At 43.0% G+C, this 23,876-nt stretch overlaps 1 protein-coding gene across 1 annotated transcript in view; it reads left to right on the forward strand.

The window, feature by feature from the left end:
* The window catches only part of LOC127909032 (uncharacterized protein DDB_G0271670-like), a gene marked incomplete at its 3' end in the record, with an annotated part of 109,121 nt that extends 86,096 nt beyond the window's left edge, over window positions 1-23,025 (forward strand). Inside the window, exons 3-4 of the mRNA XM_052468885.1 lie at window positions 16,016-16,670; window positions 22,954-23,025. Of these exons, the coding sequence (XP_052324845.1) occupies window positions 16,016-16,670; window positions 22,954-23,025 (727 nt within the window). The remainder of the gene's footprint in view (window positions 1-16,015; window positions 16,671-22,953) is intronic.
* Between the last annotated feature and the right edge of the window lie 851 nt (window positions 23,026-23,876).

The following is a 23,876-nucleotide window of genomic DNA, read 5'->3' on the forward strand; positions in this document are numbered from 1 at the left end:
CCTGGAGAGGACTTCCCTGCCCTTCATCCTCTCCTGCCTCAGCACCCTCTTCTTCCTTCTCTTCCTCATCCTCCTCCTCTTCCTCCTCCTCATCCCTCTCCTCATTCCTCTCTCTCAAAGAGCTGGTGGCTCACCACTAGCTCACCCCTGCTCTACTCTACTTATCCGTGTGCAGAGGGAAAGACTCTCACACAATAACACGACAAAGGAGATGGGATGAGACACACTCTCAATCTTCAGCCTTGACACAAGCTCCCACATACCTGGGTGAATATCACCGGCAAAGCAGTCTGATAAAACAAGCATAGTGATTTGAATACATAAGTAATCCACCAAGAACAACCAAAGAGAGACAGTCACATCAAGTTCACATTTGTGTCGTCCATATTGACTAGGATTCACTATTTCCAATATGGACACTTCCGTGTTTGCATTGTTCTTTGTGTTTGGTGGGTAAATGTTTGTCTCGCCAGATATCCTCCAACACAGAGGAGGATATGGTCCCTGGTCAGCAGTGGCTGCTTGTGGCTGCTTGTCTGATGTCAATACCTAGCTCCAAACTGGATTAGGAAGAGTACACAATGTCGTCTAGAGTTCACTGGTTCTCAATCCTGGTCCTGGGAACCCAGATGGGTGCACATTTTAGTTTTTGCCCTAGCACTACACGGCTGATTCAAATGATCAACTCATCAAAAGGCTCTGATGATTGGAATCAGGTGTGCAGTGCTAGGGCAAAAACAAACATGTCCCCAGGACCAGGATTGAGAACCAGTGGACTCTCGACAGAATTTGTCCATTCTTCTCAGATGCAGGGGGTGCTTACAGTGTTATATTTTAGACCTATTCTATTAACCAGATCTGATGCAGAAGTCAAAATGTGTGTCTGCCTGCCTGTCTGTCTGTGTCTCTCTGTCTGTCTGTCTGTCTGTCTGGGGACGAGGGATCAGCTGGAGGCTGTAGCAGTGATCAGGTCAACAGTGAGGTGGCCTGGGGGCAGGCGTCCAGCAGAGACAAAGGCAAGGACAAAAGCACTAAAGGTGCAAGGCAAGTACAACAGACCTCCAAAAACAGTATATAGAGCTACAAGCCATGCGTACTGTAGATGAGTCTATGTAATAGAAAGGATATAAAGACCTGGTTACAGTGTGAGACTAGACCCACATCGGCTGGTGTGCGTCCACGTGCTCCGTGCGATGGATGCGTGTGTTGGTGATGGTTCAGTATGGCCTGGCTGGTGGATGACGGTTGCCTCTCTAATTACCTGGAGATAGAGATTGTTATTCATGGTGAGGGACCGGGGTATAGCCCTCCTCGGGGTGGCTCCCCCAGGCTGCATGGCTTTGAGGATTGATGTGGGCAAATGTGCACAAAACAGATGCTGCCTCATGATTTCTGAGCATACTAATGACGGCAAGCACTACCAGGCTATCTTTCACCCTCTTTAACGGCCACCCAGCCTGATTTAACATCTGGTTTTACTGACTAAGCAGTGGTTTTCATCTCTAGTCTGCTGATCACCACTGGCTATAGCTCATTTATAAAGTAGCTGTATGTTAGACAGTGCCATCTCTGTATAGTAATATAGGCCAATGCCAGGGAGAGATAGATAAAAGCCTGTTGTCACGCGGTTTGCGTCAGGAGACAGAAAACCACCATAGCACGGTGAATGTGTATAGATTTTCTCATCAGACTACTACTTCAGGACCTCACGCCGAACAGGCAGAAATGAGCAGTGGAGGAAAAAGTACTCAATTGTCATTCTTGAATAAATGTAAAGATAACTTAATAGAAAATGACAATAAAATACTACTTGAGTGAAAGTCTAAAAGTATTTGGTTTTAAATACCTTTACATATCAAAAGTAAATGGAATTGCTAAAATGTACTTAAGTATCAAAAGTAAAAGTATAAACCAATTCAAATTCCTCATATTAAGCAAACCAGATGGCACCATTTTTAAAATATTTTTTATTTATTTACGGATAGCCAGGGGCACACTCCAACACTCATCATTTACAAGTGCAGCATTCGTGTTTAGTGAGGCCACCAGATCAGAGGCAATAGGGATGATCAGTGATGTTCTTGATAAGTGAGTGAATTGGACCATTTTCCTGTCAAGATGTAACAAGTACTTTTGGGTGTCAGGAAAAATTTATGGAGTAAAAAGTACATAATTTTCTTTAGGAATGTAGTGAAGTAAAAGTGAAAGTTGCCAAAAATATAAATAGTAAATTGAAGTACAGATACCCCAAAAACGACTTCAGTAGTACTCTAAAGTATTTTTACTTAACTACTTTACACCACTGGAAATAATCAATGGCGATGTGGTGTTTTTACTCCGCTGTCCTGCTTGTGTGTCCATTCTGGCTGTGTTTAAGTGTGTGACAGGACAGGGCGGTCCAGGAGGCTGGCTCTAATACCCTGTGGTATCTGTCAGGGCCCTGTCCCACAGAGCTCTGACAGAGGAGGCTATTGTTTTCCCATCGTGGTGGCCCAGCTCCCCAGGGAGAGGCTGGTCTGCCTGGCTGTGTGACTGACAGCTCCGTAAACACACTCAGCCACCTGCCTGCCATGGGGTGACAGAGTGAAAGATCACACGCTGACGCTCTAGCCCGCCCTAGCCCGAGCCATGCCTCTTTGTTTGTCCCCCCTCCAGCTCTCAGACGTGACCTGTTCCACTCACCTTCACCTGACACATGAGGTCAAAGTTCAGCTGCCGGCAGGAAGGTCATTACTAACCTCGGCCCACCCTGGCCAACACAGAATAAGAGAAGCAACACCCCCCCGTCAATCCATCACCTTAACCTCAACCCCATGTGCTTTTTCTTTTCCTTTGATATTTTCAGTATTTCCTGATGCACTGTATTAGTTCCTTTAATCTAATATCCAAATAACAGTGCAGGGTGTTGTGAGGGCTGGGGCTGGCCTCCATCTATGTATGGACCTATGACGAATGAGTGTGCCGGTGTAGTTCTCCTCTCCTTCCAGGCAGCTATCTCCTCTCCTCTCTACTCAGGCAGCTCTCTCCTCTCCTCCCAGTCAGCTCCCTCCTATCCTCCCAGGCAGCTCCCTCCTATCCTTCCAGGCAGCTCCCTCCTCTCCTCCCAGGCAGCTCTCTCCTCTCCTTCCAGGCAGCTCTCTCATCTCCTTCCAGGCAGCTCTCTCCTCTCCTCCGAGGCAGCTCTCTCCTCTCTTTCCAGGCAGCTCTCTCCTCTCCTTCCAGGCAGCTCTCTCCTCTCCTCCCAGGCAGCTCTCTCCTCTCCTCCCAGGCTGCTCTTTCCTCTCCTTCCAGGCAGCTATCCCCTCTCCTCTCTACTCATCTCTCCTCCCAGGCAGCTCTCTCATCTCCTCTCTACTCATATATCCTCCCAGGCAGCTCTCTCCTCCCAACCTCTGTTCTCTCTTCTAGTTTCCTCCCAGGCAACTCTCACCTCTCTCATCTCTTTTCCTCCCAGGCAGCTCTCCTCTCCTATTCTCCACAGAGCTCCTCTGGGCCTCTCTACTTATTTTGATGTAGAGTCAGGATCATCAGGCAGAGCCATCTATTTACATGAAGGGCAGGAGACAGGAATGCCCTTTGTCTGTCTGTCTGTCTGTCTGTCTGTCTGTCTGTCTGTCTGTCTGTCTGTCTGTCTGTCTGTCTGTCTGTCTGTCTGTCTGTCTGTCTGTCTGTCTGTCTGTCTGTCTCTGTGTGTGCATGCGCCATTGAGTATCAATCAAGTGTGCCTAGAGGCAATTTCTTGTCCATTTTCTCCCAACATCATTTTTTTTTTGCTTCCACAAAAGTGGCGTCAACCACACACACACACACACACACACACACACACACACACACACACACACACACACACACACACACACACACACACACACACACACACACACACACACACACACACACACACACACACACACACACACACACACACACACACACACACACACATAGTCTGTGGAGGCTCACACACACTTTTTCAACACACTGTATTGATTGATTCCCATCTCTCTCTTTCTTTCAGTCTTTTGGGTCTGTATGACCTAAATGGAACAGCAGGAAGTGATCATCTGTTTGGAGTAGTAACCTCTCGAATACATTCACTCCTGTCAAACATACAATCCCTCTGAGAGATTGGCCCAAATGACTGTTCCTTGTTTCGGGGGGCTTTTTGCACCCAAGTGAAGGACCTATTTTACCCCTCATCTGATCTGTCCTCAACAATGCCACTCGCCGTTGTCCCTTTCTTTTAATCCTTAAATGACACCATTCTCTTTTCTCTTCCCTCCAGCAACCTTATTTTGGAGAAATAACTTTCTTTATAAATCATCAAAAGTCAATGGATATGTCCTCCAGGATGATTCATTTAATGTTTTAGAATTGCAATGCTGCGCCTCAGGAGACTTTTAAATTAGATATGAAAGTGCATTGATTAGAAGTCGTGTTTTTATTTACAATGTATTAAAAAAAATATGGTGCAATGCATCAATTCGTAATAAGTTGTTTATTATTGGGACATCTTAAAGTATTTATAGTCATATTTATTTTTGATTAGTAATGGCTGTCAGAAAAAGTGATGAAAAGATTCCATGAAATAAATCCTTCACCTTCCCACACAACAGTTCAGTGCTCTGTATGTAACATATCTATATTTAGTTACAGTAAGAACCTGTATCCTCTCAGATTCAGATTTATCTTTTCATCAACAGTGTCTGAAAATGAACACTTGCACATAAACCCTGTTTCCCAAGGAAAAGATCATCTATTTGATTAAGGTTAGGAAAGTGTTTTGAAGATAGCCAGAGAAAACGACCACTCCCTATTGAGGTGTATTCTGCAGTGTGCCACTAGCACTGCAGATTGACTCTCCTTCCTCTCTTTTTTATTGTTCTGTTAAGGGATTTTACCCACAAGGACATGACCACGGTCACAACTGGGCGTTTTGGTATCATGGCACCGGTGCCTATCTGGACCCAGTCTGAAAAGCTTTTAAGGATGACAAAAAAAACTGAAATGATCGAAGGCCACTCCATACCCTGTAATTACTGTTGCACATAGGTGTTTTATCTTTTAGAATTGATCTCATTTATTCATTTAATGAATCTATTCCATATACGTTAGCTATTCAATCTGGAATTACAATATGTGTAAGGCCAGTGGAGCCTGCTGAGAGGAAGACGACTCATAATAATGGCAGGAATGGAGTAAATGGAATGAGGTGGTCCTTCTGTAGCTCAGTTGGTAGAGCATGGCGCTTGTAACGCCAGGCTAGTGGGTTCGATCCCCGGAACCACCCATACGTAGAATGTATGCACACATGACTGTAAGTCGCTTTGGATAAAAGCGTCTGCTAAATGGCATATATTGGCATATATTATTATATTATATTATTATTATATATTATATTATATTACACCAAACCATGTGATACCATTCCACTGTTTCCGCTCCAGCCCGTCCTCCCCAATTATGGTGCCACCAACCTCTTGTGTATTAGGTACATTTGGGTTACTAGTGTTGATATGATCGGGACTTGGGACTATGCATAAGTGTTGTGAAGGGATAGAATCTTGTTGAATTCATGGTTGAAGTCGAGTTCACTATAAAGCTCCTCTAGATTGAATACAAAACATATTCATTTTTAATTACAGTTATTTTCAAGGGTACTTGGAATATTTTTTATCTAGTGTAGTGTTCACCAAATCTCTTACTGTAGAGTTGTATTCCATTTGCATCTATTTCCATGGCAAGCAGGCCTGCACTTCCCTGAGAATGTATAATGTACTGCCGGTGGTCACAAAGGGAGAGGAGGAGGGAGAGGGACCTCCGGGCCACCTGACCTTAGACCCCACCCCTGCCCCCTCCACCCCCTGCTCCTCCTAGTCCACCATAACCTTTCCCACCTAGCCTCCCGACGTCTCTCAGCCCACACCCACCCCGGCCCCCTCCACCCCCTGCTCCTCCTAGTCCACCATACCCTTTCCCACCTAACCTCCCGACGTCTCTCAGCCCACACCCACCCCGGCCCCCTCCACCCCCTGCTCCTCCTAGTCCACCATACCCTTTCCCACCTAACCTCCCGACGTCTCTCAGCCCACACCCACCCCGGCCCCCTCCACCCCCTGCTCCTCCTAGTCCACCATACCCTTTCCCACCTAACCTCCCGACGTCTCTCAGCCCACACCCACCCCGGCCCCCTCTACCCCCTGCTCCTCCTAGTCCACCATACCCTTTCCCACCTAACCTCCCGACGTCTCTCAGCCCACACCCACCCCGGCCCCCTCCACCCTCTGCTCCTCCTAGTCCACCATACCCTTTCCCACCTAACCTCCCGACGTCTCTCAGCCCACACCCACCCCGGCCCCCTCTACCCCCTGCTCCTCCTAGTCCACCATACCCTTTCCCACCTAACCTCCCGACGTCTCTCAGCCCACACCCACCCCGGCCCCCTCCACCCCCTGCTCCTCCTAGTCCACCATACCCTTTCCCACCTAACCTCCCAACGTCTCTCAGCCCACACCCACCCCGGCCCCCTCCACCCCCTGCTCCTCCTAGTCCACCATACCCTTTCCCACCTAACCTCCCGACGTCTCTCAGCCCACACCCGCCTGCTCTCGGGTTACTGAAGATGATGGGAAACCAACCAGGTTCAGACGTCATTTACTCAGGTCACACCATCTGATGCGTACAGACCCAGTGAGGAAGGTCAGGCCAGTCGGAATCCCATCACATGTGGGATTCCTTCCTTTTGTAGCTAGTGGGGTAGTTTGAGTGTGTATCTAATACTCAGGGGGTCAGGAGGAGACAGTAACAAGGGCAGTGTCTCAGAAGGCCACGGGCTGCAGTCTCTAATTTAACCGCAAAGGTTCCAGTGTTGCGCATTTGGTAGAGCGAGACACATACAACACCAGGGTTGTGGGTTCAATTCCCACTGGGGACCAGTACAAAAATGTATGCATTAATTTCTGTAAGTTGCTCTGGATAAGAGCATCTGCTAAATAAGAGCAAATGTAAATGATGACAACACATGAACTACTCCCTGCCAGCACAATCACCCTCCCTGCTACTGTACTGTAATAATCCAGTTGATAATGTCCACTATGCAGAGTGTGAGTGGAAATGACATTTTGTCAAGTGTGAAAGTTCTCCTCACTGCAACACAATGAATATTCAGTTCAGCATCCCCATTGTTTGCCTGCCGCACTCAGATAAACACAGAGGCATGAATCAGGAAATGTCCCAACGTTGTATAAAACAAATAATGTAGATAGGGAATAAGGATGACAGGCTCTGTAATTACCAATTTAACTTGCCAAGCACAATTGTGTCATTCTACCCAACATGAAGAGAAAAGAGAAAGTAAATGGGAGTTTATAAAGGGAACAAGATGTATATAGTGGTATGAAACACACACACACACACACACACACACACACACACACACACACACACACACACACACACACACACACACACACACACACACACACACACACACACACACACACAAACACACACCCCAAGGGGACAAAGCAAAAGTGTTAGTTCACTTGGATGCACACATCCCGGTTTTGACCCTGTGTCCTAATTGGTGAATCCTCCTCCTCTGCCTGTACTCTAATTAACTAGCGAACCTAGGAGCTTTGTAATCTCCGGATTTTGGGGTATCATCATGTATTAACTTTAAATAAGCTTGTGTGCCACGCTAGCTAATTAGATTAATAGACGCTTATTTTTGCATATTTTTTATCTGGATAATATGAATACATTTTACAAAAGCTCAAATCAGTCACTCTGGTTAATTGCAGTGTGTGTGACAGCTGTAATTGGAGATATAGCGCAGCACCGGCGCCTGCTCCTGTATGTGATGTGTATCTGTCTAGATCAGGGACATGTGATGGAACCCTCATGGAGAGATGATGTGCTCTGCTATCCAGTCGGAACACAGATCAACATGGCAGAGAGAAGGCTGTGGAAGCACATAGGTATGTTCAGCACCACTGCACCTGTCCGTCACCAGGGAGACGGGATGAAGAGCACATGCTGGTTGACATTTCCTGCTGTGTGTATGGTGGTGGCTGTTGGTAATACGTGATGTGTTCCATGTCACAGATGTGCTGTGTGCTTATTTTCTGGAGCATGAAGTTACAGTAGGTCAGGTGTGTTGAATATTGGTCCTTTGTAGCATAGTTGGTAGAGCATGGCGCTTGCAATGTCATGATCGTGGGTTCAATTCCTGGGACCACCTGTAAATAAAATGTATGCATGCATGACTGAAAGTATCATTGGATAAAAGAGGCTGCTAAATGGCTTATATTATATAATTGTCCCCAGTTGGTAATAGAGTGGTCATAAAGTAGTAAAGGCCTATGTTGTAGGTAGAACAGAGAACCTGTTATATGTAGATACCTCCATAGTAGAGGAACCATTATATATAAGACTCAACATCACTGTGCTGTGTGAACTATGATTGAGAATTACTTTTCTGACCCAACAAAACTTTATTCAGTCAGAACGGAGCCAGAAGGCTTCCCTTTGTTATACTGGAAAACAACATGGCGAACAGACAAATGGTAAGTAATTGAACATAATCCACGTCATGTGCATAGAGAGTGTGTGAATAGAAGATGAAGGGGATCAGCTGGAGAATAAAGTCAATGAGATGTCAGGAGGAAGTGTGGCGGTGGTCAGTTTGCCTAGCGGACGCCTCCAGCCATGTCTCCTTTGAGTCTGCCGGTGTGTTTCTCTGCGATGTTTATTTCGCTTCAGGCTCTGACAGGTGTGGTGGGGATAGATGCTTCTCAAACAGAGGTAATAGGAAAGTACATCAACGTGTGTATTCTAGGGAATAGTATCTACATAGTGTCCTTGATGGAATTATTCTAATACAGCAAAACATTGTGTATTATTGATTAACTGTTGTCAAACTAACAAAATCAGTAAAGTAATACACTGTCATGACGTTGGCCTGGGGGTAGGTTTATGACAGTCATAAATATCTCTTGCCCTGTTTTTCATCTCTCTACCCTACTGATGTTACATTTGCGAAACCCCTTGGTTAACATAGAGATTCTGGGAACATCAGAAGGTGGGGGGAAATGGACTATATTCTGGTAATCTGACCAATTGAACATATGCAGTGATACTTAATGAATATGATATCAGTACGGTTGTCATCTGAGACATTCTCACCAATGATAAGATGATACAAACTCTACAGTGGAAAGTCTACACATCAGAGTTATCGGATTCACATGGAATTGTTGTTCAATTTAAATGTTTGAATATGAAATGATTTGTGATGGGATGAAATGTGATTTTAGCTTCTAAAATGTGAGATTTAGATTTTCATAGGGTAGGGCTCTGCTCAATCATTGGCCAGCCCCTGTGTAGGGACATGTGCTATAAAACATTTTAAACACGCCCTCCTCTCCCTTCCTATATAAGCCTTGACGAGAATATAACCTCCTGTTCCGAGGATGTGGGGACGACGGTCCAATGTCAGAATGGTTCAGATAATAACTACAGAACGAAGCCAACATCAGCGTGAGCTTTGGTTGCGAATGGTATGAACTTTGAACTCTTATTCACTACAGAAGTGATACCTCCTAGCCGTTGAGTTACCAACAGCCGCTGCAAACGCAGGTTAGGAAGGAACAGACAGAGTATCCCGTCTACCACACAGCAACGTATCCAATTGACCAGCAGAGACATTCTTCAAAGGACAAAGGACTCGGTTGGGCAACACGGCCTTCCATCTTCCACCAACCTACCGAAGCGCAGCTCAGAGTAAATATTTATTGCATTTTCCATTTCCAAATGGGCTGTAATTTAGAATGCATAAGATACTGTATTTACAATAGCACAGTTTCTTCCCTTTGTTCCTCAGTCTTCCCGCTCTTTCACTCAAACCCAGCCCCTTTTCTTTTGTGTAACCAGCTGTCGTATCTGTTCTGGCCGCTAGGGACGTTTTCCTTTATGACCTAATTTGTAATCAAGTTATGATTTAATTATGTGTAGTGTAATTCTGTGTGATTGATTAGGTATTTAGTAAATAAATAATTAAACCCAATTTTGTATTGCTGGTTCAACTTGTTAGCCAGGGTTCGTGCAGATAACCAAGAATTTACAACTTTAAGATGAGACTGAACTAAGATGACGATTAATATTGAATGTATTGATGTCAAATATTACTAGATCTTTAAATCAAATCAAATCAAATTTTATTTTATTTGTCACATACACATGGTTAGCAGATGTTAAATGCGGAAGATAACAGCTCTATAAATATTATTTTGTGGTGCCCCGACTCTCTAGTTAATTACATTTACATGATTAGCTCAATCAGGTAATATTAATTACGGATAAATTATTTTATAGAATAGCATGTCATATCACTTAATCCGGCATAGCCAAAGACACAACAACACTATAACATCATTACTGCTGTATATACAGTATAATTTAGATGGATGTTCTGAGCTTCTGTGAGCATGCAGAAATTATACCAAAATGTGGTATTTATGTCTGAAAGTGCAGGGTCAAATGGATCGAAAGGGTAGCAGGGCGCCTAGTGGTTAGAGCATTGGGCCAGTAACTGAAAGGTTGCTAGATCAAATCCCCGGGCTGACAAGGAACAAATCTATCTTCCTACCCCTGAACAAGGCAGTTAACCCACTGTCCCAAGGCTGTCATTGTAAGAATTTGTTCTTAACTGGCTTGCCTAGTTAAAACCTTTGAGGGCAAGGGCTACCAATTTCCAGTGAAACTGGAGGGCGCGCAATTCAAATAAATAATCATGAATATTATGGATATGAAACATTTAGGTAGATATAAGTGTCTTATATTGGTTGAAAGCTTAAATTCTTGTTAATCTAACTGCACTGTCCGATTTACAGTTATTACAGCGAAAGCATGCCATGCGATTGTTTGAGGACGGTGCCCCGTCCTATTCATATTTTTCACCGGCACAGGTTTCATAAATTCACAAACAGTGATTAAATATTCACTTACTTTTTGAAAATCTTCGCCTGTTTGTCATCCAAAGGGTCCCAGCTATGACATGTAGTGTCGTTTTGTTAGATAAAATCCACTCATTCAACAATCAGAGAAAGGAATCTGAAAACCTACCCCTAATATTTGTTTCAAAAAGTAAAAATATGTTTCTATTTACTCCTCAGATACCCTAAAATGTAATCAAACTATAATATTTCTTACGGAAGGAAGTATGTTCAATAGGAAACCGATTTAAGCAGGTGCGTCCTGTCTTCATAGCGAGCAAACACTAACACTAAAACTGATATTTTTTAAATTAATTTTACAAGCCTGAAATCTTGAACATATAGACTGCTGACACCCTGTGGAAACCATAGGAATTGCATCCTGGGAGCTTATTTCCAGTATGCCCTTATACTTGCCAATGAAAGAGCATGGTCTATCACAAAAAAAAATCCTTTGGATTTTCTCCTACCATATCTATTATGTTATATTCTCCTACATTATTTTAACATTTCTACAAACTTCTAATTATTTTCTTTCCAATGGTACCAAATACAGTTGAAGTCGGAAGTCCACATACACATTAGCCAAATACATTTCAACTCAGTTTTTCACAATTCCTGACATTCAATCCTAGTAGGTCAGTTAGGATCACCAGTTTATTTTAAGAATGTGAAATGTCAGAATAATAGCAGAGAATAGTTGAGAAAACTATTTATTTCATTTTTATTTCTTTCATCACATTCCCATCACATTCCCAGTGGGTCAGAAGTTTACATTTACTCAATTAGTATTTGGTAGCGTTGCCTTTAAATAGTTTAACGTGCGTCAAACATTGTGGGTAGCCTTCCACAAGCAGTAAAATGGGTGAATTTTGCCCCATTCCTCCTGACAAAGCTGGTGTAACTGAGTCAGGTTTGTAGGTCTCCTTGCTCGCACACACCTTTTCAGTTCTGCCCATACATTTTCTATGGGATTGAGGTCAGAGCTTTGTGATGGCCACTCTAATAACTGTGTTGTCTTTAAGCTATTTTCCCACAACTTTGGAAGTTTGCTTGGGGTCATTGTCCATTTGGAAGACCGTTTGTGACTAAGCTTTAACTTCATGACTGATGTCTTGAGGTGTTGCTTCAATATATCCACATCATTTTCCTTCCTTATGAGTCCATCTATTTTGGGAAGTGCACCAGTCCCTCCAGCAGCAAAGCATCCCCACAACATGATGCTGCCACCGCCATGCTTCTCGGTTGGGATGGTGTTCTTCAGCTTGCAAGCCTCCCCCTTTTTCCTCCAAACATAACAATGGTCATTATGGCCAAACAGTTCAATTTTTGTTTCATCAGACCAGGGAACATGTTTCCAAAAAGTACGATCTTTGTCTGGCTTTTTTATGCCGTTTTTGGAGCAGTGGCTTCTTCCTTGCTGAGCGGCCTTTCAGGTTATGTCGATGTAGGACTCCTTTTACTGTGGATATAGATACTTTTGTACCTGTTTCCTCGAGCATCTTCACAAGGTCCTTTGCTGTTGTTCTGGGAATGATTTGCACTTTTCGCACCAAAGTGCGTTCATCTCTAGGAGACAGAAAGCATCTCCTTCCTGAGCGGTATGACAGATGCGTGGTCCCATGGTGTTTATACTTGTGTATTATTGTTTGTACAGATGAACGTGGTACCTTCAGGCATTTGTAAATTGCTCCCAAGGATGAACCAGACTTGTGGAGGTCTACAATCTTTTTCTGAGGTCTTGGCTGATTTCTTTTGATTTTCCCATAATGTCAAGCAAAGAGGCACTGAGTTTAAAGGTAGGACTTGCAATACATCCACAGGTACACCTCCAATCAACTCACATGATGTCAATTAGCCTATCAGATGCTTCCAAAGCCATGACATAATTTTCTGGAATTTTCCAAGCTGTTTAAATAAAGGTTAAAAAGAATAATAAATAAGGATGTAGACTGCTGTCACTCACAGTAGGAACAAGCCGCTGCCTGGCTACAACCCACTGTCCTCTACAAAATGCATCTGAAACACACTATTAACTTTACCATTTCTGATGTCACTTTTTATTGCCATGTGGTTTCAGGTCTCGCTGAGTTGGCAGGCACCTCGCTCTCCTTTTCACACCCAGAGAGACGATGGTATCAGAGTGCAGTTAGAGTGCAGAAATACAGCCATGATGAAGATATTATCCCAGGGATTTAATTTGCCAGAGTGGGTTGGTAAAGTGCAGGGCTATGGTGATTGATGCTTTGGGCTGTTATGCCTGAGAAGGAAAATCATTTTGTGTGGCTGTTGAAATCTTTTGATGTCTTACAAATGCATATCAGTCTGCTGTGTCAGTCAAGGCTAATGGGGAGAACACTGAAAGCAAAAACACCTTGGCTTTCATTGTCTGTGTGGGAGGCTTGATGTTATTGGTATAGAGTGTCTAATGGCTATTTCCATTACCCTTGAAAAGACGAGTGACTTACCCTAGGCTTTGGTTGCTAAGCCTATCTTTAGCAGAGTAGTATAGGGAAAAAAATGCCCTAACCCAAGGCCCATAGCTGCCATTCCTGTTCCTGTGCTTTGTCTGCCCATGGAAGCTAGGATAGTGACAAATACAAATGCTTAGGGATCAAGAGCATGTTCATATCAATGAAAGGGTTAACTCGGTATCTAGTTGGTGGAATTGTAGAAAGTGTCCCGGGACCAGGAAAGGCCCCACTTGTCTCAGCAAGACGATGGTCCTGGATGAAAAATCCTCATTCTACATCACTAACTACAATTGATGATGCAGAGTCAAGGGTTGAGTAATGAGAGATAGCAAGTATATGATGAAGTTCATCAGTTTGAACCATACAGAACAGGCATATTGGTTCATGTCAGGTGATACGTGTTAAAGATGATTCATTGATATTGTTTGGGAAGTTATTCATGAAACCAATTATGAGATTGAGTTTGGGCTTTATGGAAAGTGAACCACCCTGGGACCTGGCATAGCTTTACACATGGCAAGAGGGGAAACCTGGGCTGCTTTGTGAGAAAGAGACAACGACGAGTGGCATTTGAACATGCATTAGCCGCATTGTGCATGGGTAATTAATATTGTGTAATCTACATGCTTACAAAGCAACTTTTTATAATTAGAGTTATGATTGCGGCCAGGATAATGACAGCAATTCTGCTTCCAGATAATGGCTTTTGCGGTTCTTGGCAGTTGCTGTATTGTTTGTGCAGCGGACTTCTGACATACGGGACACAAAAGGACAGAATGGTGAGGCTGAGCGCCTTTGTTCTCCGTACTGCCGACCCAATCAGAGAGGACAAATTGTGACTGTAGCCCTTCCAAGGGGAAAAGCCTCCTGACACATGAGGATGGGCCAGTAATGTGAAAATCTCTGCCATCTTTCTGACTGCACTCATGGACTGCTCTGCTCTCTAAAATGAATAAGACTGAGAGGGCGGGAGACATTTCTCACAGGCAGGCTGAGAGGCAGGGTGACTACAAAGCCCTTCATGCAGTCTTTGGTGCATATTGTATCGTAGCATGGTTGAGAAGTGGAACAGTGGATTGCAAAACATAAGACACATTCCCACCTCTAGCCTGATAGCAAAGAACCCATAAAGTTTAGTCAGTCATGGTACTGCGGGCTTATGTTGCAGTTGGGCACTGCAGTCAAGTTTGTTTCTTGTGCATTTATGAAACAATATGAAATCCCTTCGGTGAAGTGCTGCTGAGGCTTTCAGTAAAATTAATTATTAAGAGATGGCATCTTGATAAGGGAGGCTCTTAGGCCCGTCGCGGCAGGAGGGTGCTGTGTGTTTTCTCTGCTGGGGACAGACAGAGTGGGAACAGACACGTCTGTAGTGCAGGCTAAGGCTTCATCCATCAGTGCCAGCATCGGTACTGGGGGGCCAAGCACTTAGCTTCTCCCTCCAGGAAATAATCAGCTTTTAATTTATCACGTGTCACATTCATGAGAAGAGGAATAACTGTGGAAGGGCCCACAGTGACCAGACCCTGTCTCTAGCCTAGTCACGCTGGAGTGCTTTCGCCTCTTCTAATTCATTCTAATTAAGATGTATCTTATATCTTCATCATCTCCAGTGCTTTGGAAAGAGAGACATGACCGCTAGGGTGGGAATACTCCTGTTCCCAACAAAGCAGGTGCAGACCAATCACAGGAGCAAAATCCAAGATGAATTACGATTCTCGTCACTAAACCAGATGCTCTTGGACACGTTTGGAAATGACATGGAGAAGTATAGTACAGTAAAGTAAAGTAGGCAACTCAAGACTTCACCTGTCTTTGCCCTTTGGAGGTCAACATCTCAGCTTCCTAATTTCTGTAGATTTGTATTCCTGCTCACTCTTTGTCCCGACGTCCCACACAGCAGCAGCAGTAGCATTAGTAGCATCAGTAATAGTAGCACCGGCAGCAGCATTAGGGCCCTGCCACATTACTGCCATTGTCCGTCTGGCGTTGTCGTCAAGCATAAGCCATTGATGGAATGCTTCCTTTGAAATCAATAAAAGCTGCAATACTGGCCTTGTTGTGCTCGCGTTGCATCATGTCCAATGGCAGCGTCCAAGCTCAAGAATCACAGAGGTTACATTTTTCACGGCTGACGCGTACGTTCATTCTATCTTGTGAATTGAAATAAAGTAGACTTTAGTTGCATATTGCAAGATTTATGTCAAGAAGTCAAGAAGCTCCTAGCTAGCAGAAACTCTAGCTGGCTAGCTCCAGTCACTATGTTCACAATTTACACAAAAGCAAGATGCGAAATTTGAGGATCACTTAGTGCAACTACATAGCAACAATTTAAGAGTACTTGCGACAATTTAGACCAAAGCTATTGTACTTAAGCATTGTGGATTAATATGGTACAGTAGGGTACAATATACTAAAGATGCTCTTCCATCTACTGCTCTCTGCTCTCAAAACAACACACTCTGTGTAGCAGGTAGAACTTTGACACAACGCTAATGGCCAAGCAAAGGAAATCTTATGGTGGAGCTGAAGTGATAGCATTAGCAGAAGTAGCAACAGTAGCAGTAGTAGAGGCAGGAGAAGCAGTAGCAGAAGTAGCAGCAATAGCAGCAGTAGTAACAGTAGCACTATCAGCAGTAGCAGAAGTAGGATAAGTAGTAGAATCAGTAGCAGCAGTAGAAGAAGTAAAAGCAGTAGCAGCAGTAGCAGAGATAGTAGCAGCAATAGTAGCAGCAGTAGCAATAGCAGCAGCAGTAGCATCAGTAGAAGAAATAGCAGCAGTTCAATAAGTAGTAGCAGTAGCAGCAGCAGAAGCATCAGTAGAAGAAGTAGAAGCAGTATAATAAGTATTAGCAGTAGAAGAAGTAGTAGCAGTATAATTAGCAGTAGCAGCAGTAGAAGAAGTAGCAGCAGTAGAATAAGTAGTAGCAGTAGCATCAGTAGAATAAGTAGTAGCAGTAACAGCAGCAGTAGCAGCAGTAGAAGAAGTAGCAGCAGTAAAATAAGTAGTACCAGTAGCATCAGTAGAATAAGTAGTAGCAGTAACAGCAGCAGTAGCAGCAGTAGCAGAAGCAGTAGCAGTAGTAGCAGTAGTAGCGGTAGTAGCAGCAGTAGCAGCAGAAGCAGTAGCAGAAGCAGTAGCAGAAGTAGCAGCAGCAGTAGCAACAATAGCAGCAGTAGTAGAAGTAGCAGCAACAGTAGCATCAGTAGCAGTAGCAGTAGCAGCTAGGGATTAACCATTGTAACCGGGTTCCGGGGACTGTCTCGGGGACCATTCTTCACATTTTCCTAAAATATGTAATGACAAGACCTGGACAATTACAACATTTTCCCCCAATGTAGCCCTATTGCAATTCCCAAAAATACACACTAAGCCCAGCAGCAGATTGGCAAAAAATGTTATTGCACATTATCCAAACAGGTTGTTCAAAGGAAGCCTTTAGTCTAGCATATTTACTTCACACAAAGTCGCCTTAAATTCAAAGCACACACATAATTGACACTGCCGGACTTCACACGAGACCCGAATGCAGTTTAGAGTTCTCATCAGAACTAAAAATTAGATCCCTGTCTGACCCAAGCCCGGTGAGCTGAAGCCCGAGCACAGGCCTTGTCCGACATCACAGAAATTAAATGAGCCCAAACCCGACAAAAAACTGTTTTCTTGAATTATATTGATTTAAACTGGTGTTGAGAACAATGTGGCCAAGGCTGGCGGCAGAAGAGTGAGGATAGGAGGAAACATCCATTGGGCCTAGAAAAAGCGCAGAGGAAATCTCACCTTAGTTATGATCAACTGAATTATGAAAATATTGGAATAAATTAGGGTAATGCAACTGAACGCATGTATCGAAACCCAAATATATATATATATTTTTTAAATAAATAAAACAACATGGTTGGTTAATGGCTTGCAAGTAAGCATTTCACTGTAAGGTCTACTACACCTGTTGTAGTCAGCGCATGTGACAAATAACATTTGATTTGAATTCTTGCTTATACTGAAACTCTCAAAGTCATATCCAACCTTTATACTAATTTAAAGTAATAGTTGTGTGTGGTCACCAAGATTAGCCTATTATTTCATCCCTGCTTTGATTAGGAAAGCGTCATTGCGTTGTTTTTGCTTGGGGCACTCGTCTAGATAAATCAATCAATGTCAAATGTTTGTTTTCACTGAATCTCAGTTTGGATATTTGGTAACAATTCACCTGGGGAAATGTTAGCTAAGTTGAGGTGAGTGCTAATGATCATCTTTATTCTATTTTGCTTATATACAGTGACTTTTTCCACATTTTGTTACTGTTACGGATACAGGTATCCTGGGGATATTTGTATTTCTCCCCTGTCCAAGTAACAGGTGGCAGTTATAAGTCATCAGTCGCATCAGTCTGAAGAAACACCTCCTCCTGTTTCCATTACCCAATCACATTCCCTTTCCCTTGGTTTAACCTGTTGCGACGAGCAATCCTGTATTGGGATCCTATTTATAGCCTCAAGCTCATTACCATAACGCAACGTTAACTATTCATGAAAATCGCAAATTAAATTAAATAAATATATTAGCTCTCAAGCTTAGCCTTTTGCTAACAACACTGTCATCTCAGATTTTCAATATATGCTTTTGAACCATAGCTAAACAAGCATATCTGTAAGAGTATTGATAGCTAGCATAGCATTAAGCCTAGCATTCAGCATGCAACATTTTCACAAAAACAAGAAAAGCATTCAAATAAAATAATTTACCTTTGAAGAACTTCAGATGTTTTCAATGAGGAGACTCTCAGTTAGATAGCAAATGTTCAGTTTTTCAAAAAATATTATTTGTGTAGGAGAAATTGCTCCGTTTTGTTCATCACGTTTGGCTACGAAAAAAACCTGTATCCAGGAGTGTAATCATCGCCGCAAGCTCATTAGCATAACGCAACTTTAACTATTCATGAAAATCGCAAATGAAATTAAATAAATATATTAGCTCTCAAGCTTAGCCTTTTGTTAACAACACTGTCATCTCAGATTTTCAAAATATGCTTTTGAACCATAGCTAAACAAGCATTTGTGTAAGAGTATTGATAGCTAGCATAGCATTAAGCCTAGCATTCAGCATGCAACATTTTCACAAAAACAAGAAAAGCATTCAAATAAAATCATTTACCTTTGAAGAACTTCAGATGTTTTCAACGAGACTCTCAGTTAGATAGCAAATGTTCAGTTTTTCCAAAAAGATTATTTGTGTAGGACAAATCGCTCCGTTTTGTTCATTACGTTTGTGTAAGAAAAAAAAAAAATTAAGTCATTACAACGCAAACTTTTTTCCAAATTAACTCCATAATATTGACAGAAACATGGCAAACGTTGTTTAGAATCAATCCTCAAGGTGTTTTTCACATATCTATCGATGATAAATCATTCGTGGCAGTTGACTTTCTCCTCTGAAGAAAATGGAACGCGCATGGAGCTGGAGATTACGCAATAATTTCGACGGAGGACACCGGGCGGACACCTGGTAAATGTAGTCTCTTATGGTCAATCTTCCAATGATATGCCTACAATAATTCACATTGCCGCAGACACCTTGGGGAAACGACAGAAGGTGCAGGCTCATTCCTGGCGCATTCACAGCCATATAAGGAGACATTGGAACACAGGGCATTCAAAATCTGGACCATTTCCTGTATGAAATTTCATCTTGGTTTCGCCTGTAGCATTAATTCTGGGGCACTCACAGATAATATCTTTGCAGTTTTGGAAACGTCAGAGTTGTTTCTTTCCAACGCTGTCAATTACATGCATAGTCGAGCATCTTTTTGTGACAAAATATCTTGTTTAAAACGGGAACGTTTTTTATCCAAAAATGAAAAGAGCGCCCCCTATCTCGAAGAAGTTGAAACCCCAGTCAGTTGTTTTCTCACAAGCTCTCTCTCTCCCTCTCTTTGGATTTGCTGAAGACCACATATTCTTTCATACCCCACAGTTTAGTTTGTTTGTGTGGATACATCTCACATTGTCTGTTATCATGTGAGAATGTACTGCTGTGGTGTATTATTGTTGGTTGGTTGGTGGGAAAAGGAGATAACCAGCCAAGTCGACCTTGGGCATACATTACCCGTAGGAAAACGTTGTCTAAATACCCTGGTTAGAACTGGGCGGACCACCCACTGTATTTTATTGGTTAGTTACATAGCTGTTCTTTACCCAGTAAGACTAGCTTAGGGGTTTTGGGATATTTATTATTTCTTTCCTTGGGTCCAGCTCAGCCCCTTTTTCCCACACCCCATTAGCGTGTGTTTGACAATAAACCTAAAGTGTTTGACGGTAGGTTTAGGTTGTCTGTGGATTTCCTTTAGTTCTCACTGTTCCTTTTCACTGTTGTGATTTGCATGAGATATGTTACGGGTCTCGTTTCCCTCCCACCTAGACTGCTGGGAAAAGGGGGTTCATAACAGTAACATTACAGCTTTATTCTAAAATGGATTAAATACATTGTCTATCTCTTCAATCTACACACAATGTCCCTTAATGCCAAAGCCAAAATAGGTTTTTAGAAATGTTTGCAAATGTATATATATATATAAAACAACTTATGTAAATAAGGTTTCTGACCATTTGCTATGAGACTCAAAATTGAGCTCAGGTGCATCCTGTTTCCACTGATCATCCTTGAGATGTTTCTACAACTTGATTGGAGTCCACCTGTGGTAAGTTCAATTGATTGGACATGATTTGGAAAGGTACACACCTGTCTATATAAGGTCCCACAGTTGACAGTGCATGTCAGAGCAAAAACCAAGCCATGTGGTCGATGGAATTGTCCGTAGGCTGATACTGTGTTTAAACAGAGTGTGTTCCGGTGTTGTGTTGATAATCTCCCCCTTGCCAGAACCTCCCCTCCTTCTAATTTGCTTAAATGTGTGGCTAGAGTCAAATACTTTCTGTGGCACACATCAGAGTCAAAAACTTTCTGTGGCACACATCAGAGTCAAATACTTTCTGTGGCACACATCAGAGTCAAATACTTTCTGTGGCACACATCAGAGTCAAATACTTTCTGTGGCACACATCAGAGTCAAATACTTTCTGTGGCACACATCAGAGTCAAATACTTTCTGTGGCACACATCAGAGTCAAATACTTTCTGTGGCACACATCAGAGTCAAATACTTTCTGTGGCACACATCAGAGTCAAATACTTTCTACAGAACAAATTTCACATCAGGATAGGCAGCCGAAATTAATAATTAATGTATGGGTGTTGAACATAGAAGGTGTAAAATGTTGGCAAGCAATAAACATTTCAGAACAACTATGGCTGCATTATTATCCTTACACTTTCAAAATACGAGTCAGAATAAGACATGGGAGAGATGACGGATTTTGGCAAAGACATTTATTTGTAGAACGGCCTGTTTCGCAATTCTAAACAATGTCATTGCTGATCAAAGTTACTCAATATTTACATAACTTGCTGTGACATATTTACATGGTGTCCCAGACAAGCTGGCAATGTGATGTAGCAACACTCTTATTTTGGGAGAACCCTGACATAGTGACCATATCTTGGTGTCAAACGTATTAATTGGGCGCTTTCAACTTCCAATATTTCTAGGGATTCTCGGGAGAAGTATGAATTATTCCCGCTATTGAAACTTGGTAGATTTTCAGGAAAATATGAATCCCTAGTAGCACCAGCAGCAGTAGCAGTAGCAGTAGAGCCAGCAGTAGAGGAAACAGTAGCAGCAGCAGTAGAAGAAACAGTAGCAGCAGCAATATAAGAAACAGTAGCAGCAGAAGAAACAGTAGCAGCAGCAGTAGAAGAAACAGTAGCAGCAGCAATAGAAAAACTGTAGCAGCAGAAGAAACAGTAGCAGCAGCAGTAGAAGAAACAGTAGCAGCAGCAATAGAAGAAACAGTAGCAGCAGAAGAAACAGTAGCAGCAGCAGTAGAAGAAACAGTAGCAGCAGCAATAGAAAAACTGTAGCAGCAGAAGAAACAGTAGCAGCAGCAGTAGAAAAAACCATAGCAGCAGCAGTAGAAGAAACAGTAGCAGCAGCAGTAGAAAAGACAGTAGCAGCAGCAACAGCAATAGAAGAAACAGTAGCAGCAGCAGTAGCAGTAGAAAAAACAGTGCAGTAGAAGAAACTGTAGCAGTAGAAGAAACAGTAGCAGCAATAGAAGAAAAAGTAGCAGCAGCAGTAGAGGAAGCAGTAGCAGCAGCAGTAGAAGAAACAGTAGCAGCAGCAGTAGAAGAAACAGTAGCAGCAGCAGTAGAGGAAGCAGTAGCAGCAGCAGTAGAAGAAACAGTAGCAGCAACAGTAGAAGAAACAGTAGCAGCAGCAATAGAAGAAATAGTAGCAGTAGAATAAACAGTAGCTGCAGCAGTAGAATAAACAGAAGCAGTAGAATAAACAGTAGCAGCAGCAGTAGAAGAAACAGTAGCAGCAGCAGTAGAAGAAACAGCAGCAGTAGAAGAAACAGTAGCAGCAGCAGTAGAAGAAAAAGTAGCTGCAGCAGTAGAATAAACAGTAGCAGCAGCAGTAGAAGAAACAGTAGCAGAAGCAGTAGAAGAAACAGCAGCAGTAGAAAAAACCGTAGCAGCAGCAGTAGAAGACACAGCAGCAGTTGAAGAAACAGTAGCAGCAGCAATAGAAGAAACAGTAGCAGCCGAGGAAACAGTAGCAGCAGCATTAGACGAAACAGTAGCAGCAGAAGAAACAGTAGCAGCAGCAGTAGAAGAAACAGTAGCTGCAGCAGCAGCAATAGAAGAAACAGTAGCAGCAGCAGTAGCAGTAGAGCCAGCAGTAGAAGAAACAGTAGCAGTAACAGCAGCAATAGAAGAAACAGTAGCAGTAGAGCCAGCAGTAGAAGAAACAGTAGCAGCAGCAGTAGAAGAAACAGTAGCAGCAGCAGTAGAAGAAACAGTAGCAGCAGCAGCAGTAGAAGAAACAGTAGCCGCAGCAGTAGAAGAAACAGTAGCAGCAGCAGTAGAAGAAACAGCAGCAGTAGAAGAAACAGTAGCAGCAGCAATAGAAGAAACAGTAGGAGCAGCAGTAGAAGAAACAGCAGCAGTAGAAGAAACAGTAGCAGCAGCAATAGAAGAAACAGTAGCAGCAGCAGTAGCAGTAGAGCCAGCAGTAGAAGAAACAGTAGCAGCAGCAGTAGAAGAAACAGTAGCAGCAGCAGTAGAAGAAACAGTAGCAGCAGCAGCAGTAGAAGAAACAGTAGCCACAGCAGTAGAAGAAACAGTAGCAACAGCAGTAGAAGAGACAGTAGCAGCAGCAGTAGCAGTAGAGCCAGCAGTAGAAGAAACAGTAGAAGAAACAGTAGCAGTAGAAGTAGAAGAAACAGTTGCAGCAGTAGAAGAAACAGTAGCAGCAGTATAAAAAAACAGTAGCAGCAGTAGAAGAAACAGTAGCAGTAGCAGAAACAGTAGCAGCAGTAGTAGAAGAAACAGTAGCAGAAACAGTAGAAGAAACAGTAGCAGAAACAGTAGCAGCAGCAGTAGCAGAAACAGTAGCAGCAGCAGTAGAATAAACAGTAGCAGCAGCAGTAGCAGCAGCAGCAATAGAAGAAACAGTAGCAGCAACAGTGGAAGAAACAGTAGCAGCAGCAGCAATAGAAGAAACAGTAGCAGTAAAAGAAAAAGTAGCAGCAGTAGAAGAAACAGTAGCAGCAGCAGTAGAATAAAAAGTAGCAGAAACAGTAGCAATAGAAGAAACAGTAGCAGCAGCAGTAGAAGAAAGAGTAGCAGCAGCAGTAGAAGAAACAGTAGCAGCAACAGTAGCAGTAGAAGAAACAGTATCAGTAGCAGTAGAAGAAACAGTAGCAGCAGCAGTAGAAGAAACAGTAGCAGCAGCAGTAGCAGTAGCAATAGAGGAAACAGTAGCAGCAGCAGTAGAAGAAACAGTAGCAGCAGCAGTAGAAGAAACAGTAGCAGTAGCAATAGAAGAAACAGTAGCAGCAGCAGTAGAAGAAACAGTAGCAGCAGCAGTAGAAGAAACAGTAGCAGTAGCAATAGAAGAAACAGTAGCAGCAGCACTAGAAGAAACAGTAGCAGCAGCAGTAGAAGAAACAGTAGCAGCAGCAGTAGATGAAACAGTAACAGCAGCAGTAGAAGAAACAGTAGCAGCAGCAGTAGAAGAAACAGTAGCAGCAGCAATAGAAGAAACAGTAGCAGCAGTAGAAGAAACAGCAGCAGCAGTAGAAGAAACAGCAGCAGCAGTAGAAGAAACAGTAGCAGCAGCAGTAGAAGAAACAGTAGCAGCAGCAGTAGAAGAAACAGTAGCAGTAGCCCCACAGGCATACAGGACAGCATGTGACTACAGAATGACTAATGGAGCTACCGGGAGAAGGTGCGGGAAGGACAGTTCAGCCGCCTTACCATCATCCCCTTCCCCACCAATCACTTTAC

Source organism: Oncorhynchus keta, chromosome 18, assembly GCF_023373465.1.
Source record: "Oncorhynchus keta strain PuntledgeMale-10-30-2019 chromosome 18, Oket_V2, whole genome shotgun sequence".
NCBI classification, from domain to species: Eukaryota; Metazoa; Chordata; class Actinopteri; order Salmoniformes; family Salmonidae; genus Oncorhynchus; species Oncorhynchus keta.